This window comes from Tetrao urogallus (assembly GCF_951394365.1).
Source record: "Tetrao urogallus genome assembly, chromosome: 22".
NCBI lineage: Eukaryota > Metazoa > Chordata > Aves > Galliformes > Phasianidae > Tetrao > Tetrao urogallus.
In genome coordinates, this window is record NC_136835.1 from 2,476,205 (window position 1) to 2,496,584 (window position 20,380).

The 20,380-nt window shown below is 52.3% G+C and overlaps 1 protein-coding gene across 1 annotated transcript; it reads right to left on the minus strand.

The window, feature by feature from the left end:
• Positions 1–5,091: 5,091 nt before the first annotated feature.
• Positions 5,092–6,031, minus strand: THY1 (Thy-1 cell surface antigen; the record flags this gene model as incomplete). The annotated part of the gene is made up of 3 exons (XM_079545818.1): positions 5,953–6,031; positions 5,534–5,869; positions 5,092–5,204 (listed from the first exon to the last, which is right to left on the minus strand). The coding sequence occupies exons 1-3, from the start codon at positions 5,987–5,989 to the stop codon at positions 5,092–5,094; spliced, it is 486 nt and encodes a 161-aa protein (XP_079401944.1). The 5' UTR covers positions 5,990–6,031.
• Between the last annotated feature and the right edge of the window lie 14,349 nt (positions 6,032–20,380).

Consider the following 20,380-nt stretch of genomic DNA (forward strand, 5'->3'; position numbering starts at 1 on the left):
TTGCAGAGACACAGGGGACAGAGTGCCTACCGGCCCTCCTTGGGGCAGCAGGGAGACAGGAGCGGTGCCACCTGTGTGCCTTTGGGCACTGGAGTAGAGCTGCACTGGGCATAGCAATGGGCACCTGTGGTCAGCCGATGCCTCTGCCTCAGCACTGCTGCCATGCTGTCCCCCAGCTGTTAGCACAGGAGTCCTCATCATCCATCCCCGCTCCCTGCATGGTGCCTGGGGCCAAGCTGCAGCCACCACCCATCAGGGGGCACTGGGGACAGTGGGGACAGCCAGGGGTCACCCTCTTGCTGCACACACCGCCTGTCTCCCTGCCACACCAGTACCCTGCCTGCCTGCCATCAATAATTCAGCAATGGAGGTGGCCACCGTGTCCCTGTCTCCAGGCACAGACAGCCTGCAGGGCAGGGCGACAGCCAAGCACTGGGTCCCATGGGGAGTGGTGGCTTCTGCCGCATGGAGAGCCATGCATGGGACAGGAGGGGGATGGAGGCACCCAAAACAAATGAAGAACAAGCACAGAGTCAAAGACAGAACAGCAAGAAACCTCCCCAGCTTCAAGAAAACAGGGAAGACAGCTCTCTTCTGTGCTGACAGCAGGTCCCCTACCTGTCCCAGAGCTGTGCTGCCTCGTGTCCCTTCCCTGGCTGGACAGTGGCTCGTGTGGCTCTGAGAGTCCCCTGTCACCCAGGAGATGACCCCAGCTCAGAGGTTTTTTCCAGCCCCGCTGGGGCGGGCATTGGCCCCACTCCAAGGCAGTGTGGAGGTGATGGGATGGAGCCTGGCCCTGACTTTGCCATGCAGGGCAGAGTTGGGCCTGGGGACGGTCACTGAGTGCAATCACCATGGGATCCTCCCTCCTCAGCCCTGGGCTGTGTCCCAGCTGCTATTGCTGAGGGAGCAGCAAGAGGAAACTATTTACAAGCGAGAGCAAGCCAGAGCGCACAGACCTGTTTGGGAACTGAGGCCAAGGGGTGAATAATCCCCTTGCAGGCAAACACACCACCAACACCCGGCTCTCCTCAGCACATCCGTGCCAGCACCGGCTCAGAGGGTGCCAATGGAGAGCTACCCCACCAGTCAAGATCCAATGCACACTGTGGGGTTTTGCTGGGGGATGTGGGACCGAGCCAAGGACCAGCACTCCCATGGGCACTAGGATGAGGGTGCTGGAGATCTGTGGCTCCAACAGGGGCTTTCAGTTTATGGGATTAGTCCCTACAGGACACTGTCTGCCCTGGGGATGTGGGGAGCTGATGTGCGGGGATGTGGGGCTCAGAAGGGGAACTCGCCCTGGACACAGTGGTGAACCCACTGGTATCATGGGAGGAGGGGTCTTACCATGTAGGGCTGCTGTGGCTGCTAGGATGATCTGCACCGTGCTGTCCCCATGTCACATCGCTGTGGACCCCAGGGCTGCGGGAGAGCAGAGCGTGCCATGAACCCGAGCAGCTGAGGGGGTGTGAGAAAAACCCGGTTCCTCCCATCGCTTCCTGACCTGCCTGGCCCCTCCCTGCCCAATAATAATGCTGAGCTTTCCTGATGCGTAGCAAAGCCCCGGGGCTTGCATGGCTGAGTCAGGCCTCCTGCGCCCTCATCATCCTCCCTGGGGAAACTGAGGCACGGGAATGTCCGGTCTGTGACCACGTGGCCATGAGCACCAAGGGGACCCAGCGGTCTGAGCACCACGGGGATGCTCATGCTGGGGAGCACATCCTGCTCCAACCAGCATCCCCGATGGAATCCCCATGGGTCTCCTAGGCATTGAGGAGGCTGACATTCTGCTGGAGGCCTCGCACTGGTGGCCCCGGTGGCAGCTTTCCCCCTCGGTGGCTGCGGAGCCTCAGGGTAAGCTCAGCTTACACAGCCCTGGCTCTGGCCGAGGTGTTATGGCTCAGCTGCTTCTCACTTACGCAGGCTGTGAGCCTTGTGCCTGTGCCCTGAGACGCAATGTCCCAGCCTGGAGGTTACTGCAGAGCTCCCAGCATGCTGCCACAGAGGAGGCAATGGGGGGGAATCCCGTGTGGAGCACCCTGCCTGCTCCAATCTGGTTTAGGGCCGAGGGTGCTGGAAGGGAGCTGAGGTGGGGGAGTTTTCCCCACGCAGTCACAGCCTGAGAATGCTCCCAACTCAGTGCACGTGTGCTGGCCAGGCGTCACCGTGCTGACACATCCCCACCTGGCTGCTCACTGTTCCAGGGCCACCCCTAGGCAGCAAAATCCCAAACCCACAGGGGAACCCTGATGGAGGCCCCAAGGTTATTGCTTTGAGGTCTGCAGGTGGAAAAAAAAAACAGGGAGCCTGGGGGGAAGTGCGCAGGACATGGCTTTGCCCACCCAGGGGCCAGGCGTTGGGCATGGTGCTGGGCTGTCCTGTGTTAACACCCTCTATGGAAACAGAAAAACATCTTGCCCATGGGTTCACCCCAAACAGAGGGAAAAGAGGGCAGTTAAGGGTCCCACTGGCATCCCACAGCCCCCTCCCTAGCGCCGGCATCCCCCTGTGCTCCCTGCACTCACCAGTGGGTGCGCACTCAGGGGCTCAAGGTTGGCACGGTGTGGGGTGAGCGGTGGCTCATGGGGCTGCGTCGTGTCGGTCCTCCCTCCTCGGGGTGCTTCCTGGGGCTGAAGCAGAGCAGATGCGTGGGGGGGAGTTGGTGGCAGGATCTGATCACCCCGGGGCTCGGTTGAGAATGGTCCGGAGGGGCCGTGCCGGAGGGTTGCGGGGCCGCGTAAAAACCACACGGCAGAAATTCAGGGCTCAGGTTACCAGCTAGATAAATATAGCGTCTTTATCTGACCTCGCAGGGCGCCGAAATGCTCCTCTCGCATTCCAGCTTCGGGGAGGCTTAAAGGGGACGTGAGCCCGAGGTGGACTATGGTAAGGTGGTGAGGGCTAAGGGGGCACGGGGGGTTGTAGGGATGGTAAAGGGTGAATGTGGGCAGAGGGATGGAGATGGGGGACCAGGAGGGAAAGGATGGATAAGGAATAAGTGGGGAGCAGAGAGGTGGTCTGGGTTTTGTGTCCTGGGAAAAATCACAGGGAGAAGAGCATGGTGGGTGGGGGCCAGGTGCACCCACCCCTATGGCCCCACGGTGACACGGGGGGACATCATGGCACAACCCTGGGCACCTCTCCCAGACACCTGACCCACCCCGGTGAGCCGGCACCGCGGTGGCAGTGACTCAGCCAACACCTGCTGATGATAATTAGGCGGGATGCAATTATGGTGGCATCTTCCTCCCTGCTGCCCAGCTCCAACCCCGAAACAGGGAGGGCCACGCGTCTGCGCCTGGGTGTGACTCCTAGAGACTTCTATGGGGTCACCAATAGGGGTGAGTGCACCCCGTGGCGCACATCCCGTGGCTCTGGGATGCGCTGTGTGCCCAACCCCACTCCCAATATTCTCCCTGCTCGCAGGATGCCAGGGCTGCCTTCACGCTGCAGGCAGGGAAGGATGGAGATGGGGTGCCAAGGGATCCCTTGCCCATGTACCCAGGGATAGCCGCTGGTACCTACCCTACTCTGCCCCTCTCCCCATGCCACAGGTTGCCCCAACCCTGAGCTCACAATGAGCTGAGAAGAAGGGTTCTCTGGTATGGAATGGAGGCATAGATGGGTGCAGGAGGGGGTCACCCCCCAGCAGGGCAAACCGTGCCCCCCCCCCCCCACAGCCCCTCGCCGCACACACAGGTGGCCACGGCTCCAACACACAACCTAAGGTTTTATTGTGCAGACAGAGGAAAACTCCCGGAGGATAGGTGTATTGTTGTTGTTGTTGCTTTTTGTAAGGTTGGCTTTTCTTTTTCTTTTTCTTTTTTTCTCTTTTTCTTTTTCTCCTTGAACAGAATTTCTTTGACGACAAGCTGTGGAAACAACTACAAATGTTCACCAAAAAATGAGATTTGGAGACGCGTCCGCGCGGTCGGCCGGGCTCTGCCCTGCCCTGGCCACACACAGCCTGGGCAGCACTAGACAGCAAGCAAGCAGGCAGGAACGGGCAGGGACAGGCATTGGGGTGGGAGGCAGTGGGGTGGGAGGCAGCTTTTGGTGGCTGGAGAAAAGCAAAGAGTGGGGACCAGCTGCTGGGAATCGCTCTCAGCTGTCAGGCACTGCACAAGGAGATCAGTGTGGGGTTCGCTCTGCAGAGCTGATGCTCTTGCCAGCACTTCCTCCTACCCTGTGCCCTTTCCTGGGAGAGCTCTCTGCTCATTCTGGGTCCACTGTCTCCTGGGGTCCCGTGGCACATGGGGACAGGCTGGGGCTGTGCTTGGGGTCCCTCTCCCCACTCTCGCTGACCACTAGGAAACATCTTAGCTTGACCGAGGATGGCCTTAACCACCTTTTTCTACCCCTAAACAGAGACAGGGAGATGCTGAAAGGGAGCCGGGAAGCAGGAGGGGGCACACGGGCTCCTCCCAGCGGTCCGATGGGGTTGGAGAACAGGGATGCGTGCCGTGGGGAAGGATGGGGAGCCCAGATGTTCCCCAGATGTTCCCCAAATAAAACCGAGGGGTGCTGCAGAGGAGCCCCCTCCCCAAGCAGGCTCACTCCCCTGGGGGCACGGTGCTGTGCCTAGCTCAGAGAGGCTCCGCAGGCCTCGCTGTGGGGCTGGCAGCACTGCTCTCGTCACAGCTATGGGCTGGTCCCCCCTTGGCTCCAGCTTGGCTGCAATGGACAGAAGTCACTGGGTCACCTGGTGCTGCAGCCACAGCACCGGGACCCCTCCCCACGCTCTCCCACCACCTCCCTTACCTGCTCATCCAGCTGTATTTCCCCAGGCCAAACAGAACCCCAAAAGCTAAGGGGTGGGAGAAGCACGGATCCCCCAGCACCAGCCTGAGTGCAGGGAGGGCACGATGGGAGCAGCGATGCTGCCTAGCAGAGCCACCATGCAGCAGAGCAGGGCGTGATGGCAGGGCTGAGCACAGGACGGTGGTTAGCGTTAGATACACGGCTATATAGAGATAACATAGAGAGAGGTTTCGTGTGTTCCAAATCTTCTCTTTCCAAGGGCTGCGCTCTGGCAGGGGAGGAGGGTTGGCTGGGGTGCTCCGTGAGGGTGCAGGGGGTCATTTTCTTTCACAGGGACACGAAGTCCACAGCTTGCAGGAGAGGCAGGGAGAGGAGGAGCAGCAGGAGCCACGAAGTGTTCTGGATCAAGAGGCTGAAGCCGGCACACTTCTCCAGTTTGTCTGCGAGGATGGGGAGTGAGGAGGGAGAGAAAAATGAGATCTCACAGGAATGAGGTTAGGATTAGGTGCTACGGGGTGCTGGGACCCTGCTGCTCACCTCATCTTTGCCATACAAATGCAGCCAGCCCCACCCTGCCCCGCTGCCCATTTCCCCTTTAACTGCGAGGAACAGGAGAGATTCTGGGGGCAAAGACCCTGGGGAACACCAAACCCTGCCTGTGCCTGCTTTGGGAACACCCACAGTGGGATGTGTTTTGTTTTGTTGGCCCTGCAGAGCCCATGGCAGGTAGGAAGGAGGAACTGGAGGCCAGGCCCTGCTGCCCCCTCACCTTTGATGACAGTGATGTTCTTTATCTGGTTGCCAGTGTAGTCGTTAGTGGCCCTCAGCTCGCACACGTAGACCCCCTCATCGCTGGTGGTGAAGCTGTGCAGGTAGAGGCACACCAGGTTCTTGTGCACGGTGACGTTAGCTCGGTTCCTGTAGACGTTCTCGGCAACGTTGATGGTGCTTTGGATGATGTGCTTCCTGTTGTCCTTGGTGAGGCTGAATTCGTAGGTCAGGGGGTTGCTGGTCTTGTTCTCATAGCGGCAGTCCACACGCAGGCTCTGGCCCAGCAGGCAGGCGCTCAGGTCCCGGATCATCTGGCAGTGCGCAGCCTGCAGCACTGGGACAGGCAAGCAGAAAGGGGAAATGTGAGCACTGGGGACGCCCGAGCAGCCCCCCAAGTCAGACCCCGCAGAGCCTTACCTGTCAGGATGACAGCAATGCTGACGGTGGGGTTCATCTTCCCGAAGACGAGTTGCCCAGAGGTGGCTGCCAGCGAGAGATGAGCCTGGGTGGGGGGAGAGATGCGGTGAGACAGGCAGTGCTGTGGCACACAGCTGTGCTGCACTGATGTGGGCAGGCACAGTGTGGGCTGGAGGCTGCTGCATCTTGTACCAACGATGCTTTACATCCTGGTATCCTTAGGGATGCCAGCCATGCTCTTTTCCCCGCATGCATCCCCCATAGCAGGCATGAAGCGTAGCACAGACCCTCATGCAGTGCTCACCCTGTGCCTGTGCCGGCCTGGGTGCCTGCCCAAGGACCGGGCAGGAGAATGGATGCTCCTGGTGCCTGCACAGCGTGGTGCCAGGTGAGGGATCCAGACTGCCTCCCCCCCCCCTCCCCAGCGGGTGAGCTCAGCAGAGATGACTCATTGCGATGCAGTGAGGGAAAGGGGCCAAGAGCAGCAGGAAGGAGGGACACGGCAGCTGGACACAGAGCTGAGATGCTGAAGGATGGCATCCAGACTCCACAGGCTGAGTCTGGCTGCTGGGTGGAAGGGTTTTGGCGTCCTGTTGGATCCTTATCCCTGCAATTCAGCCCTCTGCGGGTTGCTTGTGGTTTGCGTGGGCTTGGAGCTGGGGAAGTGCCATCCAAACCCCAGCCCTGCTGATGATCCGATCCAACCGAGAGGAATCAATTATAAGTTTGCAGCCCAGCCAAGCAATTGCATGGGGAATCCAGCCACAGACATGCAGAGCACAGGGAAGGAGTGGGGGAGCAGCAGAGCAGGAACAGGGCTGAAGGATGCTCTGCAGTCAGTCCTCCTAGAGGGGACTGGGGGACATCCAAGAAGGGTACTGAATTAACACCCATTGGATCCCAGTCTGGCAGAGGGGAGAGCAGAGCCCAGCCTGGACCTGACAAAGCATCCAGGGAAGAACTGGGAACTGCCTGTACCTCAGCCAGCTGGATTTTTCTTTCCAGCATTTTTTGGGTCTTTCATATAACATTCAAAGAGGAAATACCAAAACCATTCACTCACTCTGAAGCAGTGAAAGGTCTCTATTTCACAACCTCAAACCCTGATGAAGCACAAAAAATTCCCTTCTCTTTGGTATTGATAATCAAGAGGTTACAAAAGGAAACAGAGGCACAACAGAGGAGACTGAGTCTCCTTCACATTCCTCCAAGCTGGCTCTCGCCCTTTGCTTTGTTGTCCCCCAGCTCTGACCTGCTCCTCCTTGAACACCCTGGGACACTGCCTAGGTCACAGCCACATTAATTCAAGATGTGCTCTTGAAGAGGGTGACCTCCTCCCATTGATGCACAAAAGCACTCTGATTTTCTCAGCTTCTTGTCCCCCAGCCCTTTGGTCCCTTTACTCTGCGGCAGGAGCAGAGCCAGGTGTCACCCTCCCCTGTGTGACCCCAGGGGGTGTGCGAGGGGACGGGACTCACAAGGACGCGGGCATCCGAAGGACTCCATCCAGCCCTGCGGAGCAAAGCTTTGCACCATGCTCTGTGCCACGCCACAGTGCACCTCTGTGCCCAGCAACGTGCCAAGCAGGGGATCGCCGGCGGGGGTACGGCACATATGAGGACATCAAGGGTGTGAGACACCGAGACCCAGTGCAGGAGGGGCAGCAAAAGGGGCTACGCGGGGGTCTGCGTGCGTCCGTGCAAGGAGCAGAGCTCAGGCATCTGCCCTTGCAGGGATGCAGGTGGATGCGTGTGCGCGCGGGCGCGCCCGTGGAGCAGCGCCGCAATCCCGACCATCGGGAAATAGAGGAGACGAAGGAGAGGGAGCAGCAATGCGAAAAATCGAGAGCATCTTCCTCCATCACCGCCACCTCCCCACCTCTCAGCTCCAGAACCCCCTCCCCGCTCGGTGCGCGGTGCAAAGCATCTCCGCGGCAAACCCGAGGACCCCCAGGCCGGGGTGGGGGACGGCTCCCCCCGGCTCTCCGCTCTGCATCCCCCGCGGTGTCCCGATGCTCTGCCTACCTGCGGCGCGGTGCCGCCCGCCTCTGCTCGATGCTCCCGGCGCTGCCGCCCGCTGCTGCCCGCGGCTCCCGGCGGGGTGTGGGAGGCGCGGAGCTCCCGCAGTTTGGGAAGGGCCGATCGGGCGGTCCCAGCAAATCAGGACCGGGAGGCGTCACGCAGGCTCAGCCCCCAGCCCTGCGGTGCTTGGAGGGGGGCTGTTCCTGCAGCTTTGCTTCTGCACCCCCCCGACCCCAGGGCCCCGAGTGTTGCGCGGTGCTGGAGCCCCGAAGCAGCCCCTCAGCACGGTTGGGTATGGGTGGGGGGTCTTGTTTGGCATCCCCCCCCCGCAGACCCCCGCCACCCTTCTCCATCTTTGTGCAGGCTGGAAGGGGTGGTGGATCCCCATTGCCATGGGAACGTGGCATTTTGCATGCCAGCCCGCAGCCTTCCCTGGCAATGTGGGGTTGTTTTGCTGGGAAAGGAGGGTGGTATGGAGGTGGGAAGAAGAGCTTGGGCTTGGCTCTGCTGGGGAAGAGATTCCCCTTCCCCAAATGCAAAGAAGTCAGAGTCCTCACCAGTGCTGCTTGCACCAATTCACTCGAGAACCCAATGCCTGCCTTTGTTTCGGAGGTGGTAGTAGGACCAGTGGGGACCTGGCACTGTGATGCCACAGGCCACAAGCCTTCTGGTTTAGCCCCAGGGTTGGTGGCAGGAAGGACACAACCAAAAGCCAAGAGTTCCCTTCTGCCTCCCATCGCTACGATGGGAAGGTCTAAGCAGAGCTGCTTCTGCACAGGCAAAATGTCTTTGAAGCCTGAAGGCAGCCAGACAAAAGACATCTTCCCTACTCTTGGACAAAGAGATGGAAGCATCAGGAAGCTGCTCACCCTCAGGTTTGGATCCTAAGGCATCCCAGGAAGGAGCACAGGCATGCAGGGGTCCTGCTTGGTCCTCACCTCCTCCCATCCCTGGCTGGGCTCTGCAAAAAGGGCTGGCTCGGTGAAAGACGATATGGAAAGCCATATTGTGCTCCAGCAAAACCTGATCCCAGGTGACATTCAAGTGCTGAGGTTTTGCAAACTGGCCGTGCAGGGGAGTTTTGCTAATTGCACAAAATCTAGACTGGGGCTGCTGGCTCGCTGAGTGGGCTGCAGGGCATGCTGCCCCAAATGGGGTCTGACACCCAGGCTGGCCAAGGACTGCACCCAGCTGTGTGCATCGCATCAACACGGTAAGAGCAAGCTGAGGTGGTACAGACTGACAGTGCTGAGCAAGGGAGCAAAGGCATGGCAGACTGGCACAGAAAGCCAACATTAGCAAGACTGAAAACAGATTGATGCCATGCAAATTCACAGAAACACTGCCTGCATGTTGCTACGATGTCATGGTGCAAAAAAAACCCAGAAGCCCAAGGCTTGCATCCAGACAGGGCTGTGATGTGGGGCAGCGCATGTAATAGCATGCATGCTGGTGGGTTCTTTTCCATTTAGTCCCACATTTTCACAGGCTGTCTCCTCCACTTCCCCCCTAGTCATGCAAACATAGGCAAGCAGAGAATTCACACTCAAAGGGCAGTTTTGGAGACAAGCTGTTGCCCAAGTACCATTGCAAGTGATGTCAGCTCCCTTTAAATTTCTGGTTGCTAGTGCTGTGGAGGCAAGCATGATTTTGCAGTTTTTGGGCAGTGCTGGCAGCAAGCATCCTGCATAAGTGATTTGCAGAAGGCTCCTTGCAGAGGTTCTCCAGCTGGATGCTCCTTTCACTGCAGACTGCAGTCTGGATGCCATCCATAAACCAGAGAAAATCAGACCCAAAAATCAGACCCCAAGTCATACATAACGCAGGGGCAAAAGGAAAAATGAGGGTGGGGATGAGAAAATCTAATGACAGGCAGACAGAGAAGGGGAAAGGCAGTGTGTGCATGGCAAATGTCAGGCAGTGACAGACAGACAGACAAGCACAAGCAGGGCAGGGAGGCGGCTGAATGGAGAGCAGCAGTGCAGGCAGATACCAGCCGGCACGGATCGATGCGGTGGGACAAGGCACAGCCAGCCCTCCTGCGAGCTCAGATCAGCCAAACTGCCCCCAGTTCTGCAGTGAAATCCAACTGGTGGGGAAAGTGGGGAGTCCTCCTGCTGTGCTGAGGTACATCAGGGGCAGTACTGCTCCTGCAGCACCAGGATATGCCCAGCAGCTGCGGCACAAGGCTGGGAGCAGAGGCGCAGAGGAGGACCATGCCTCGGGTGTCTGGTGCTGCTGCAGCAATTAAAACCTGGCCTTGCCCCAAAGCACGTCTGCTGCAGCACATTGCCCTTCCAGGAGAAGGCTGGGTGCACATCCTTCTCAGGAAGAACACCTCTCCCCTGCTCTCATCCTTTTCCAAGGCATGGAGACAGAGCATCTCTCCCTCCTGCTCGTGAATCACTGCATAGCTGAATGCTGTGTGTCTGACTGAAACCCTGCCCACACCGCAGCCTCTCCCTACCAGTAACTGCCCACTGTTATTGCTGGGAATGGGAGGCAGGAGGGCCTGGCCATCATCTCCCAAGGAGAGGTCCTTGGCCTCCTCCACAAGGCTTTTAGAGCCAGAGGTACGGGATGGAAGAGCAAGAGAGGGCATCTGAGAACAACTGTGATCCATTTAGCTGTGGCTTCAAGGATGGAAATGCCCACCTGCCAGGCAGCACAGGGCTGTGAAGGATTTGTGCTTACAGCACAACCCAGGCCCTTCCATTGCTGCTTTCAGTAGATGAAGAAGGGAGGCTGCAGAAAAGCTTTGCCCTTGATTGGAGAGACAGAGCAGCCCTTGGGAGCCCCACGGATGCTATGTGGAGCACGGCCCAGATAAGAAGCCCTTGGGCTTTGTGACACCACTGTACAGAGCAGGGGTGGAGGGGACAGCACTGCGTGCAGCACAGCCACAGAAACAGGGTGGGCAGGACTCCTGCTGCAGCACTGCTGGGGATGCTGCACTCTGAGCAGCCCTGTGAGCCCAGTGAAGGGGAGGGTTGCCTCATGCAAAGCCCCAGCGTTAGCAGGGAGGTTTGCTATAGGAAGATTTGCCCGTGGCACTGGCTGGCTGGGATGTGGTGACATGCACTGTGGAGCAGCATGTGAGATATTGTCTCTGAAATGAGGCAGCTGCAAGTCCTTGGTGGGACTTGGATGGGAACTGCTGCTGGGCAGCAAAAGCTGCAATCCCCCAGTGGTGAGGGCCAATGCCACCATCCATCCCTGAGGAGCCAGTGGCTTTTAGCTGAACTCTGAGCCCGCGATGATGATTACTGTATGGAGAGCTGATAATTAACAATTTGATCTGATCCATAACAATTCTAGCTAACAACATGTTGATTACTAAAAATTCTGTGTGACTGTAAGCTATACTGACTGCTCGTGATTGTAGATAACAGTAATCTACTCAGAATGCCAACATTTGTATGCAATACTAAAAGTCTAATTATAACCACAGCTCTATGGGCTGTCCTCACTGCCAAGGATCCCTAAAAGAACCCCTCTGTCCCCACACATTGGGTGATACCTCCTCGAAGGAAGGCCTCTACCAACGAGCGTTGATGGCAGCATCAGATCGCACACAGCGGATGCTTTCTTCATCTGGCACTGCTGCCATCCCACCCCCCTGGGATCTGGGAAGCTACAAGGCACGATCCCTGTCCTACACACAGTGCTCCTGCCCTGCCAGAGCACAGCAGCCCTCCTCGCAGACCGCCTCAAGCTTTCCTGCCTACAGCTATGAAAATCTTCCTGCAGGAGGCTCAGAAATCCTTGTGGAAGCCAGCCAGGATAACAGGAGCCTGGAAGAGGGGGCTGGTGAAGGCATGGAGCTCTATGCTCACTCCATCTGCTCCCCAGCCTCAGCAGGAGCGGAGCTGCACTGCCTGCGTCAGCCGCCTCCTCCCCGCTGCCTCCCATTGCAGCGTGTGATGCATCCTGCTGGTGCTTGGCAGGGGTTGGGTTTTTCCCGCACAGCTGCTGGCTTCCAGAGCTGCTCTCCGTACTGAGCAAACCTGCTCTGTGCTGAGCTTACAGGGAGATTCATCCTCGGGGAAGGAGGGATGTCTCTGTCAAATGGACCTGGCTGGCGTGGCAGATAGCTGCTAGCTCACTTTGCAGATCTGGGGCTGGTGCCTGCAGGGTGAGGCTGGAGGGCTTGTGTTCAAACTCACTGCAAGGCTGCCACATCTCTTCATCACTGATTTGATGTGGACAGAGAGATTGAACTGGGAAAATGTGCTGTTTCAGAGGGTGGAGCTTCCCTGCTACACCTGCTGAACCCAGTTACTATTCCTCATTAAGATGGGATTCGAGGGGAGCACACACAGGATGGTGCCAGGTTATGTGACATTACAGGACCTGGGCAGTCAGCTGATGCTCAGAGCTACTTTACACTGCTCTGTTATGGGGGAATTTAGCCAGAAAAGGGGAAGCTGCTGAACAGATAAAGGCTCTCAGAGCACAGCACTGCTTCTGCCTTCCATTCTCAGCCAGGCTTTCTGCTCTATGTCTCAGAAGAGATGAATAATGCAAGCTACAGAAAATGGAAATAGCTTCCCTGCATTTTCTCCTCCTACCTGCTGGGCCTTCAGGAATGGAAAATGTTTATGAGCACTGCTTATTTATGAAGAAACCATCAGGACAGGATGGTTAACTCCTAGCATGCAGGCTCCCAGAGAAGAGCAGCCAACTGGAAGCAGATGCCTGCAGGGATGCAGGGTACCCCCGTGATCCGGGCCAGCTGCAAAGCTCCTGGCTCTAAGAGGTGGGTTAAAGATGGGCAGGAAGGTCTAGCACAGAACAGAGCTCAATTTTACCCTGGGGCTGGGGACTGGTGGGAGAAGGATGCTCGGCCCTGGATCTCACCCTGGCAGCAGTAGATGGACAGGGGCTGTTGCTACAGTACACACAGTGCTCCCGTTTAGCAGCCAACCAGCTGCTCCCTGCACTTGGGTTTGTGTCATCAGCTCCAGCGCTCGCACATCTCCCCCATTGTTAGCAGGGACAATGGCAGTGTGTATCAGGGCTGGGCAAGGAGATCCCCCTGCTCTCCTTCCAGCTGATGGCAGACAGTGGGTCTGCCCTGCCTGAGCCCCCCCCCCTCCCCCAGCCCCAGGGACACCCACGGTGTGGGCACAGCATTGCCTACCTACAGCACTATGGATTTTCCTCCAAGGCACAGGTTACCCCCCCTCCCATCACCATCACCCCTATGGAACCACAGCTATCCAGGCAGCCAGACTGCAGTTGCACTTAGCAATTCTCCCCAGTCCATAATGACAAATTGTTTGGAGGAGAGGGCAATTTTCAAGCACTTCCCAGGCAGCTGTTTACCCACTGTTGTCTGCTTCTGCTTGCTACCAGGCTGGAAAGCTTTGTGTTCCTGTGCTCCAGGCACAGCTAGCAAGCTGGAGTCTCCTGTCCCCATCTCTTCCAGTTCTCTCCAGAGAAGTTAAGTGGGTCACTGCAGAGAAGCACATCCTGAAGAAATTGCTTCTTTTATTATTTATTTTTTTTGTCCAGGCCAACCCTCTGATTTGAAAAATGGGTCTAGGAGACATCGCTGATGGAGACAGCACAGCCAGCAGTGACCACTGAGCTATCATAAAAAGGAACCTCAGGCACTCTTCTCACATGGAAAACTTCATCTAGCACGGCTCATAATCACTTCCTGCCCTATAACCACCAGCACCAAAACAGAACACCTCAAAACAAGAAAGTGATGGGCAAGGCCCCACGAAGAAAGGGACTGTAGGTACCACAGCCAGGCAGTGCTGTTTGCAAGATCCCACTTAAGCATTGCAAGAGACATCAATCTACTCGCTTAAATGACAGCAAATCCCCTCACCAGGAGTTTCCCATCAAAGCTGTCACTCACGAAACAGTGGGTTTATTCCAAACCCTTCATATTTTAATGGGCTAAGCAGGGACATGGATACTGGGGCAAGCTTTGCTGCTCTTTTCAGAGCCTGTTTTCCCTGCTACTGACAGCTGACAAACGGAGCAGCCACATGCTATGCACTTCTGTGCCATCACTAAAACAAGTGATGCAACGAATGAAGATTAAATCCCTGTAATTTTTAAAAAACCCTTGACTGGAAAAGATAAATGCTCCCAAATGTCTGTGTTTACCAGAAGAAATCTCTCCGTGACTCTTCAGGTACTCAGCTGTTCCTGTTCAGCATCAGAAGCTCCACCACACTTGGCTGAGCATTGATTCCTAATGGAACTTGGGATCCTGCCAGCCAGCACTTGATTACAATTAACTACCTCTCCTATTCTTTTAAGATAATTTAATTGGTTTATTAATCTGTGTATTGCTTCTAATGGCTTAACAATACTCTCTATGTTTTATGCATAGCTTCGTATTTTTTCTGTAACCGATGCGCTCAGAAATGGGCTGTGATATTCACTGTGCACGCATCCAGGAGCCTTATTTTTGTTATTTAATTATTAATTGGGAATGGAAGCAATGGCTCCATCCCACAGCCTGTGCAAATTGCCTGTGACAGCTGGTGCATGAACTGCCCCTTAGGGAGCTCCAATTCCAGGCCAGACAGCCCCAAATGCAGGGGGCTTCTATGGCAGGAAGGGACCCAGCCATACAATCATAGAATGGCCTGGGTTGAAAAGGAGCACAGTGCTCATCCAGTTCCAACCCCTGCTGTGTGCAGGGTCACCAACCAGCAGCCCAGGCTGCCCAGAGCCACATCCAGCCTGGCCTTGAATGCCTGCAGGGATGGGGCATCCACAGCCTCCTTGGGCAGCCTGTTCCAGTGCATCACCACCTTTGTGTGAAAAACTTCCTCCTAACATCTAAACTAAACCCCCCTGTCTTACTTTAAAGCCATTCCCCCTTGTCCTATCACTATCCATCCTTGTAAGCCATCCCAAGACACCCACAAGCTGTCCCAGTCTCCTATAGTAAGATCTCCCTCATAGTACTGCATCAAACTCCTGTCTGGAAACCACCTCAAGACCCCTGAGATTCCACTGAAGAGCACCTGGGACAAAAACAGAACATCCTCAGCTGCAGATGGTGTCAGAAGGCATAATTGAAGGATTACAAATATTGCAATCCTCATAATGGACAGAGGAATGGGCAGAGGAATGGCCATCCCACTGTGCAGGCGTGGACAAACCCCTCTGTCATAAGAGATGCTCTGTGACCAATGTGATAAGGGACAGTGTCTCTGCAACCCCCATCTCTACTGGAGGAAAGGGCTGATGCTATCCTTACCCCTTCATGCATGTGCAAATGCCAAATCCAACCTACTTCCATCTCACATGCCAACATATGTGACACATTCCCTTCTTGCAATGAACAAAAATGACCACAACTCAACAGCCAGCTGTGCATCCACCACCTGAATATGACCAGACCAGCTCCTGTAATGGGAATCCAGAACTTCCTCCCCTGCCTATCCAACCTCTCTGTCCCTCTCCCCATCTCTCTTCTCTCTTTCTCTCTCTAAACGATATCAGAATGCAACACAAGGCACGCCATCATGGCTTATTGCCAATGAGGTGCATACATATAAACATATGTATATACATACTGCACTAAAGCTCCACAACACTCTCTGCAGCAGCTCCCTAGGCTCTGCCCTGAGCCTCCACCCCATTTCCAATGGAGAATTAGGCACTCCAATGTGATTTCCCCAACTTTTCGATCACACGGCACTCGCTTCAGATGGATATTTTCTTTTTTTTAACATGAAAGCATCCTGCTTAATCTTTTCCACATTCGTGCTGCTGCTGCTTTGCCAGCGAGGGCTCCAAAGGGAGTGTGCTGTTTTGCACTGGAATGAGGTCACACAGAGCTATGAAGCTGAGAAAATAAGAACATTCCCTATGCATTTTAAGCCTTTTATAGGTCTTCTATTTCCACCTGGACAGAAGTTGTCTGTGTTTATGGCAAAAAGACATTTTCCTGCGATCAAAGCCCTGCAGCTCACCTCCCCGCTCAGGGCTGGAAAGCCTTAGCGACACTTTCCCCACCCCAAAGAAGGAAAACAAAACCTCGTTTATGAATTCCGTAAGACTGGGAGATATTTCAAGACTCTTCACTACTTCTTAAAATGCCAACACGCAGCCAAACACTGAGCTCTATCTAAAGCTTTAATCCTGAACGCTCAGGGGGTGATTTAAGCACCTCTCATCTCTCCCAAACCAGCCTACAGCATGAGCAGGAGTCACCCAGGTGCTGGAAGCTGTTGGCAGGTGCCCCATCTGCTGGCACTGGGGGTGGGAGACCCCACGGGCAGCACCTGGGAGCAATTAACAGAGCACAGGTGCAGCCCAGCCTGATTTATTGAGTGAATCCATTAACTTTTGCATTCATGCCATCCTGGGAGTGCATTCTGAGTGAAATATTTTACACCTGTTGCATGGAAAAGTGTTGCAGTTGTGTTGGAGAATCATCCAGGCTGGGAAAGGCCACTGGGATCAGCCATTCCAACCACCAACCCATAAGCACAAAGTCAGTGCTGTTTTGCAGTGGTCTGCAAAGCAACTGAGTAAGGAAGGCTTCTCAATCTTTCCTATGCAGTGCTAGGAAGAAATATGGGAGGAAAAGAAAAAAGGTGACTGCTATCTTCTACTTCTCACATCTGCATCCTTCCTCTTCCTGCAGTGGGATTTGTTCTTTGAAATTTGTGCTTTGAAATTCCTGGGCACACAAATCTGATTTTGCTGTGATATTCTCTTATGTTGCTAAGATGGAACCCTGTGAAACACCCCAAATCCTGGGATGCTCCTGTAGGCCGTGAGTCCATAGCAAAATGAAAGAAATTGCTGTGAGCCAGGGGAGGTTGAGGTTGGATATTAGGGGGAAGTTTTTCACCCAGAGGGTGGTGAGGCACTGGCACAGGCTGCCCAAGGAGGCTGTGGATGCCCCATCCCTGCAGGCATTCAAGGCCAGGCTGGATGTGGCTCTGGGCAGCCTGGGCTGCTGGTTGGTGACCTGCACACAGCAGGGGTTGGAACTGGATGAGCACTGTGCTCCTGTGCAACCCAGGCCATTCTGTGATTGTGTGATGCGATTCCATGTGTTGGCTTCAAAGAGTTGGATGGAAAACACGTGCTGTCAGCAGAAAGCAGTGCAGCTCTAATCGTGCACACGCAGGGGAAAGCTCCACTTACATGTAAACCTGCACTTAACAAAAAGGGCGTTTGTTGAGCATCACAACGTAAGCTGCTGTTCACTACAGCGAGTGAAGGCTGGGAACTGAACCACCTCCTCTTAATGCAGCAATCCCCGCCTCGGCTGCAAGGCTGTGGGTAATTTCCTGGAGATCCATTGGAAATCGTAACAGAAAGTTCCGTTCAGGTGAAGTTTGGTAAATGGGGATGAAATGCAGGCCGAGCTCCCAGCCGTCCTTTCCCTGCATGGCAGCTTTGGGGGGAGCTGCCTCCACTGCCTCTGTGCCGCAGTGATTCCACGATTCCGTGATCGTTTGGAACTGAGGACACCTGGATGGATTTACAGCAGAACTGGGGGCTCTGTGGGAGCGGGGGGGAGAAAACCTGCATCTGCACAGCTGTGTACAGAGCAGCTACTGCACGGCTCAGCCTAGGGCACATCGTATTTGTGTTTGTATTTTTTATTTTGTTATTATTTTTTGAATTTTATTTTCTAAATTTTTTTATTTTATTTATTTATTTTTATTTTATTTTTTTACTTTTCATTTTTTATTTTATTTTATTGCTTTTCATTTTTTATTTCATTTTTTCACTTTTCATTTTTATTTTATTTTTGCTTTTCATTCTTTATTCTTTTATTCTTTTACTTTTCATTTTTTTTATGCTTCACTTCTCATTTTTATCTTTTATTTTACCCTTCTTACTTTGAATTTTTTATTATTTTTTACTTTTAATTTTTTGTTTTCTACTTTTTCATTTTTATCCATTATTATTTCATTTTTCACTTCGTTTTATTTCTTTCTACTTTTTTACTTTTTACTTTTTCACTTTTTATTTTTTTATTCTTTTACTTTTTTACTTTTCATTTTTATTTTATTTTATATTATTTTTCATTTTATATTATTTTTCATTTTATATTTTTATATTATTTTATATTTTTATATTTTTCACTTATTTTTATTATTTTTATTTTTTACTTCCATTTTTTTATTTTTATTTTTTATTTTTTTTACTTTTTTACTTTTTATTATTTTACTATATTTTTTATTTTATTTTACCTTTTTACTTATTTTTTTATCATCTTATTTGTTACTTTCATTTTTCTATTTTATTTTTTATTTTCTTTTTTTGCTTTTTAATTTTTTTTACTTTTCTTTTTTATTTTTTACTTCTTATTTTATTTTTTATATTTTAATTCTGTTTTTACTTTTTTTACTTTTTTTTACTTTTTTTTTACTTTTTTTTACTTTTTTTTTACTTTTTTACTTTTTTTACTTTTTTTACTTTTTTTACTTTTTTTTTACTTTTTTTTACTTTTTTTTTTACTTTCTTTTTACTTTTTTTTTACTTTTTTTTTACTTTTTTTTTACTTTTTTTTTTACTTTTTTTACTTTTTTTACTTTTTTTACTTTTTTTACTTTTTTTACTTTTTTTACTTTTTTTACTTTTTTTACTTTTTTTACTTTTTTTTTTTACTTTTTTTTTACTTTTTTTTTACTTTTTTTACTTTTTTACTTTTTTTACTTTTTTACTTTTTTTACTTTTTTACTTTTTTTTTACATTTTTACTTTTTTTAACTTTTTAACTTTTTTACTTTTTTACTTTTTTACTTTTTTTACTTTTTCTTACTTTTTTTTTACTTTTTTTACTTTTTGCTTTTTTTACTTTTTTTTATTTTTTTTACTTTTTTTTTTAAACTTTTTTAAACTTTATTTTACTTTTTTCTTTTTGCTTTTTTTTCTTTTTGCTTTTTTCTTTTTACTTTTTATTCCTTTTTACTTTTTCTTCCTTCTTATTTTTGTTTTTGCTTTTATTTTTTATTATTTTACTTTTTACTTTTTTTTAAATTTATTTCATTATTCTTCCTTTTTTTTTTTTTTTTTTTTTTTTTTTTTTTTTTAATTTGCTCTTCCGTTTCTTTCTTTCCTCACTTAATTTTTAATTTTATTTCTCGGCAGCCTTAAGCTGCTGCCACTTTACCTGCAGTAAAGCCTCACGGCGCAGAGCTGTGGGGAAGCAGCGCTTTGCAACAGAACCACAGAACGGCCCGGGTTGCAAAGGAGCACAGCGCTCATCCAGCTCCAACCCCGCTGTGTGCAGGTCACCAACCAGCAGCCCAGGCTGCCCAGAGCCACATCCAGCCTGGCCTTGAATAATAATAATAATAAACATCATCACCATCAACAACCTTTGCAACTCTTTGCAACCGCAGCAGCCCTGCAGAGCAGCAGGCAGCGCCGTTCCCCCAGGCAGCACCAGAGGGTAGCATTGCTCTTCGCTGCGCTGCTCTTCTCGGCCCAGCACGGCTCTGCTCCTTCCTCCAGCCGTGAGCCCGGATCTCACGGCCTTGCTGTGGGTTCTTCTGTCTCGTGCAAGGCGCAATGCTCTTTGCTGTAGCAGCCAGCATCCCTGTGAGCTCCCTGTGGGATGCGGTTTGTTGATGGTGTGGGTTTGATTTCTCCGTGGTCGCTGTGCTTGCTTTTTTGCTAAGGTAGATAGGGATGAAAGTGAGCTTTGAGTGGCACAGCTTTATTCTGGGTACAGAAGTGATCGTGGGCAATTCCCTTGGTGGGGAAGCACAGATTTCAGAGGGCAGAAGTGCTTCTGGCTGCACAGTGAATGGGAAGAAGCTTAAAACGTGCTGACCTCTCAGCTGCTTCCCAAATCAGGTAAGTGCTTAAAAGCAATAGCAGTGTGGCATCACCTGAGTGCTGGCAGTGATAAGTGTGGTGTGTGCAGCGGGTTCCCTGATGCTGTAAGCATGCAGGCTTTGGGGGGGCAGCGCTGGCAGTGGGAGCTGTAGCACTGCTGGAGGCCCAGAATGGCAGTGTTTAAGCCATCCTCCCCTGCCCCTTGTGTTCTAGGGCATCTTCCCAAGCCTAACATGTTCTTTTCCTGCAGGTATGGAGCTGGCTGGGTGAGGAGTTTGAATCTGCCTCAGTGACTGTGAGCTCAGAGTTGTGCTGTTCACTGCCTGGCTTCAACTCAAGCTTGCTAGGTCCTGTAACAGCATTCCAAACCTCTTGCTGAACTAAACAGCTTCTTTCTTTGCTTGAAGATATTCCCCCAACTCTCCTTGGCACTGTTTGCATCTCTGAATAAAACCAGACAGCAGGAAAACAAAGTGTATATGAAATAAAAAGAAAATAGCACTTCCCTGCTTGGGGTGTATGGGGACTTTGCTTGCCCTGCTTCAGCCTGTAGTGAGTTCTGTGCAGGTTATAAGCCCTTGCACTTCAAGCCTTGTGATGTTGACAGACCTTTTCAGT